This window comes from Penaeus monodon, unplaced genomic scaffold (genome assembly GCF_015228065.2).
Source record: "Penaeus monodon isolate SGIC_2016 unplaced genomic scaffold, NSTDA_Pmon_1 PmonScaffold_3844, whole genome shotgun sequence".
Taxonomy (NCBI): domain Eukaryota; kingdom Metazoa; phylum Arthropoda; class Malacostraca; order Decapoda; family Penaeidae; genus Penaeus; species Penaeus monodon.
This window is the reverse complement of record NW_023658609.1, coordinates 530-6792: the sequence shown is the minus strand read 5'-3', so window position 1 is coordinate 6792 and position 6263 is coordinate 530. Positions and strand designations below refer to the sequence as shown.

General features: G+C 28.4%; 1 protein-coding gene across 1 annotated transcript; it reads left to right on the top strand.

The window, feature by feature from the left end:
• The first annotated feature begins 5327 nt into the window (after positions 1-5327).
• LOC119570771 (protein krueppel-like) lies at positions 5328-5711 on the top strand. Its single transcript, XM_037918388.1, has one exon. It carries the CDS (start codon positions 5328-5330, stop codon positions 5709-5711), a length of 384 nt encoding a protein of 127 aa, XP_037774316.1.
• The last annotated feature ends 552 nt before the right edge of the window (positions 5712-6263 follow it).

Below are 6263 nucleotides of genomic sequence, written 5' to 3'. Positions count from 1 at the left end.
TATTATCATTTATTATTAAGTATTCATCTTTTTTATTATTAATTATTTTATGGTTACTATCATTTTTTTTATTATTTTAATTTATATTATTATTTCATTATTTATATACATCTTCCTTTACTTATTAATTTGCCAAGATAAGATAAGATATTAATGTAACTTGAATTTTTAGGCGTCAGCGAGTTCCTTTGGGTTGTCTTCCTGTTGCGCCCAACAAAGAACAACAAACCCGTTCTTTTAAGCAATATAGGAGTTTTTTTTAGACCGGTCGGGTTTGTTGTTCTTGTGCTTTACACAACAAGAGAAAAACCTATGTATGCTAATTCTAGAGGATATGAAATATATTTTAATTTTTCTCTCCTATATATTTTTTTTTACCATATCCCTTGCATATTTTGGGAAAAGGGAATTTTTTTTTTTTTAGGGTGGGGTTTGGGTAAAAAAGTCATTTTAATAAAGACAAGCCAAAATTTCACACAAAAACCATCCAAAACTAAATATAATAGGATCTATATTGTAAAAAAAATCACATTTTAGGTAAAGTAAGCTAAAAGTTCTTGGAAACAACACCAAAACTATTAAATAAGCTTAAAAACTTTCCTAGCCTAGGAGATGAATGTGTTTCCCTAACCACACTAGAGGATTAAAAAAAAAAAAAAAAAAAATTATTAAGTTGAGGGTTTAAATTTTTTTTTTTTTTTTATTAATTTGAGGATTACCAAAATAATTATAATAATAACTACAGGTTAAAAATATTTAAAACTAGAAGGTTACAAATAATTAATTTCAGGGTAAAAAATAAATAAATAAATATATATATATATTAATCCCTTATTAATCACATTTTCAGTGGCCAAAAAATAATATTTTGCCATAATTGTAAGAAAAAAAAAAAAAAACTCATGGCATGTAAATACATGCCATGGTATGCCTGGACTATCTGCCGGTGGCATGTACATACATGCCATGGTGTTTGTATGGCCATGCCATGAGTTTTTTTTTTTTTTTTCTTACAATTACGGCAAAATATTATTTTTTGGCCACTGAAAATGTGATTAAGTAGTTTTAACACATTTTCTCATTTTTCCTATACTATGCATTTCATAAAGGCTTCTTGGGCTTCCAAGGTTAGTGTAAAAAAAATTACGTTGGTAATCGACTTCATTGGCCAGAGACATTATATAGTATTCACGAAGTGATGATGTAAAACCACGGTGGGTTTACATGTACGTACATGTAATTGCTATTTATTGCAGGAGTGGGTGGTGGTTAAGAGTGTGACATATATGTGCAAAACAGTCAAGTCAAGCGAAAGATCGGGAGAAGAATAAATGAACGAACAAAAAAAAAAAAAAAAAAAAAAATCACATATTCATAAAAACGCTGAACAAAAAAATATATCTATGTGGAAGTGGTAATATAAACCTGTTGAAACTAAAGTTTACCTTATAAAACAACTAAAAAAATGCAAAAGAAAATTCAACAAAGCCTATGGTTTCAACTACATGATACCACACACTGCCTATTTAATTCAGACTATAGAGCGAATAATGATCAACTTTGGAGTCTATATAACAAGAAAAATATCCTACAGTCTTGATTTATCAGAAAATATGGTAAATAGAGACCTTAGAAAATAATAATACTGAAAATACAACATAGGTTCTTAGTATTACGAAGAAAGGGCAAGGGATGCTAGAATAGGACATGAGTGGTCGCGCATGCTAGGGTGACGATATGAGCCCCCAGCAGTGGGGCCTGGGCCACTATGAATACCACCCATCAGGAAAGGGTTACCTGGAAGGTTAAAAGTAATTAACTAGAGGGCTAAAAAGAAAAAAGGAAAACATACAAAAATGAAAGAAGAAAAAGGGTGTAGATGTGTTGGTTTCTGTTACATATGCACTCTTCCTTGCACTCAGGGTGTTCTAATCTCTTTGGATTAATCTAGAAATATATATGTTAATATAATTAGATATATATATTATACATATATGTATATGTAATTACTATTTACCATATGGAGAGAGAGAGAGATGGGGGGTAGGGAGAAAAAAAGAGGAAGAGAAAGAGAGAGATAGAGAGAGAGAGGGAGGGGAGAGATAGAGAGAGAGAGAGTGATAGCGAGAGAGGGAGGAAGAGATAGGTAGAGAGAGAGAGAGAGAGAGAGAGAATTATTCAGCGATCTGAATTTTTCAAAGATCTGAATTATTCAAGGATCTGAGCTATTCAATGATCTGAGTTATTCAAATAAAAGATATATATGTAATGAACCATTATATATTTGTATTCATATATATATATACATATATATATATATATATATATATATATATATATATATATATATATATATATATATATATATATATGTGTGTGTGTGTGTGTGTGCGTGTTTTGTACAATTCTATTAGGCAGAACTGGATTTACAAGGTGCATTGAGGAAATTCTGACCACATCTAATACATCTATTATAGACAATCACTTATTGGTATAAAACCTCTTTTGGTGAGAAGCCAAACCAGGCTCATCATTTATTTACATTCAAGATGTAAACTTTTATATAAATATTTATATAACCTTTTGCATGTATACATGCACTGTATATATTCATGCATATATTCATATGTATGTATATATTTCTGCTTAAATATTTTTATATATATACATTATAATATATATATATATATATATAATATATTTTGTATACATATAAACATACACATATATATAAATATATATATGTATATATAGATGGATATATTTTTAAATATACAAATATATATAAAATATGTAATGTATATATGGAGAGAGAGAGAGCTTTTTGTATATGAATATAGTACAAATAGATATCTATATATGTATATAAACATACATTTATATGGACATGTGTATGTATGTGTGTATATATATATACATATATACGGATGTATGTGTATGTGTATTTGTGTACATTTATATATATATATATATATATATATATATATATATATATATACATATATATATATATATTTTTTTTTATGTATAAATATATTTGTATACATGTTTATATATGTATGTATAAAATTATTTATGTATTTATATAAATAATATTAATTCATATAAATATACATATGTATAAGCATTTCCATATGTGTATATATTTCTATATGCTAATACAAATACATGTTTATTTATATATGTGAATGTGTATATATATACTAGATGGATACATATATTTATTTACAAAACATATATGTTATGCTTCTTTGTATATATATGTATAATATATATATATATATATATATATATCTATATATATATATATATATGTGTGTGTGTGTGGGGTGTGTGTGTGTGTGTGTGTGTGTGTGTGTGTGTGTGTGTGTATTCATATATGTGTTAATATTTATACATAAGTATATATGTTATATACACCTGTACATTTATTTATATACATTTATACTTATATAATGCATATACGCATACTTATCTATATAATTATATATATATAATATATATAATATAGTATATATATAAAATATATATTTATATTTATATATAAATATATATATATATATATATATAATATATATATATATATATATATATATATATATATATTATTTATACCATATGTACATATATAAAAATATACAAAATATATGAATACATAGATCAATTATAAATATATCTTATATTCAAAATATATATATATATATATATTATTATATATATATAATATATTATTTATACCATATGTACATATATAAAAATATACATATATATGAATACATAGATCAATTTATAAATATATCTTATATTCAAATATATATATATATATAATATATATAATATCATATAGGCATATTAAACATATTCATATAATATATATATATATTATAATAAGTATATAATATATATATATATATATATATATTTGAATATAAGATATATTATAAATTGATCTGTGTATTCATATATATGTATATTTTTATATATCTCTATCTCTCTCTCCTCTCTCTCTCTCTCTCTCTCTCTCTCTCTCTCATCTATATATATATATATATATAAAATATATAGATATATATATAATATATATATATATTAAAGATATATGTATATATTATGTAGTAGACATATATGCATTTGTGTATATTATAGATATGTATATAAGTCTATAGTTATGTATATGTTGAAGATTTTTAATTTTAGCAATGATATTAAAGCAGTCTGTTATTTGGTTTTATTTTCCGTTCAGGGTGATGATGAGCTTCTTCTGTGACAGTATGCCTTGGCCCACTTACAAGCAAGGAAATATTAGGCAGTGGAGTCAGCGTCAAAGAAGAGTTCAACGAAGATGTCACCGAAGAAATTTAAAGGGAGGAGCCACTTGAATATGAATATGAAGTGATAAACAAAGTGTGTAATGTGAATGTGATACATGAAAGTCATTTTTTTCATGATCTTCATGATCTAAGACATGAGGGCAATGCAAAGTCTCATGTAACTTGGTTCAGGATTGTAAAGACATGTCAAAAGTGCTGCTTGGGGCTAAGGACTGTGGAAAAAACATATTCATCGGATAGGGTTCAAGTGATGTACAAGGAAAGAATGAATACACAAGTAGAAGTGGAATCCACAAGGAAATGTTTTGCATGTGAGATGTGTGGCAAGGAATTGTTTTCTAAAGAGTCTCGTCAACATTCACATGAGAGTACACACAAAGGAGAAGCCATTCCCATTCAAAAACGACCTAGTAAAAACGTTGACATACATACAAAGGAGAATCCATACAACTGTGAGATTTGCAACAAGACCTTTCCATATCAATCTAGTTTTTGAGCCATATGATCATGCACACAGAGGAGAAACCATACAGCTGTGAACTTTGCAACACAGCCATCTCTCGGAAACATAATCTGGTGAAGCACATGAAAGGCATACAAAGAAGATGTCATATAGCTGTGAGACTTGCAATAAGACCTTTTCTGAGAGAGATCATCTCGTAACTCACAGGAGAATACATACAAATGAGAATCCATACAAATGGGGAGATTTGCAACAAGGGCTTCCCATATAAATCTAGTATTTTGAGCCATATGATCATGCATACAGAGGAGAAACCATACAGCTGTGAAATTTGTGACAAAACCTTTTCACGGAAAAGTAGTCTGGTGAGACACATGAGAGTTCATACAAAGAAGAAGTTGTATCACTGTGAAATTTGCAAGAAGACCTTCCCTGAGAGAAGTCAGCTTGCAAAAGCACATTAGCATACACAGAAAGGAGAAATCATACAACTGTGAGATTTGCAACAGTGCCTTCTCATGGAAACAAAATCGATGAAGCACATGAGAGTACATACAGAGGAGAAACCATACAGCTGTGTTATTTGCAATATGGTCTTTTTAAAGAGAGGCCTTCTCATTACGCATATGCGAGTACATAGAAGAGAAAACTTATACAGCTGTGATATTTGTAAGAAAAACTTTTCACATAGAAGTAGTCTGGTAAGTCATATGAGATTACATACAAATGAGAAGCCATACAGCTGCGAGATTTGTAACAAGGGTTTTTCACAGAAAAACAATCTATTGAGTTATATGAGAGTACATACAAAGGAGAAACCATACATTTGTAAGATTTGCAACCATGCCTTTGCACATAAAACTAGTCTAGGGGATTCATATGAGAGTACATGCAAAGGAGGAACCATACAGCTGTGAGATTTGCAATAAGGCTTTCTCACATAAAATTAGCCTAGTGACACATAGGAGAGTACATACAAAGGAGGAGCCATACAGTGATTTGCAATAAGGCCTTCTATGAGAAAAGTCGTGTAGTAAGGCATATGAGATTACATACAAAAAAGAAACACCCTAAAGCTGTGACATTTACAACAGGTCTTTGCTCAGAAAAGTCAATAGTAAGGCACATGAGAGTACATACAAAGGAGAAAACCATAAAGCTGTGAGATTTGCAATCAATGCATTTTCATGGAAAACCAATTATGGTGAAGCACATGAGAGTACATACAAAACAGAAGCATTGTATGAAATGAAATCTCTTAGTATCATTACCTGATGCCACACATGAGAGTACATACAAAAGAGAATCCAAACAGCTGTAAGGTTTAGAATAACGTTTGATGTGTATATATATATTTGTACATAAAGGTAATGAGCCATTTATCAACATGTATTTATTTAAAAGGAAAAATTTCCTCTTGACATTAATAGTGAAGAAATGCTCTAATTTTTGGAGGATCTCTCTTTTAT

What these genes read in the sequence shown, in the direction of transcription:
- LOC119570771 (XM_037918388.1), top strand. Translation starts at nt 5,328, where the DNA reads ATGAAGCACATGAGAGTACATACAGAGGAGAAACCATACAGCTGTGTT.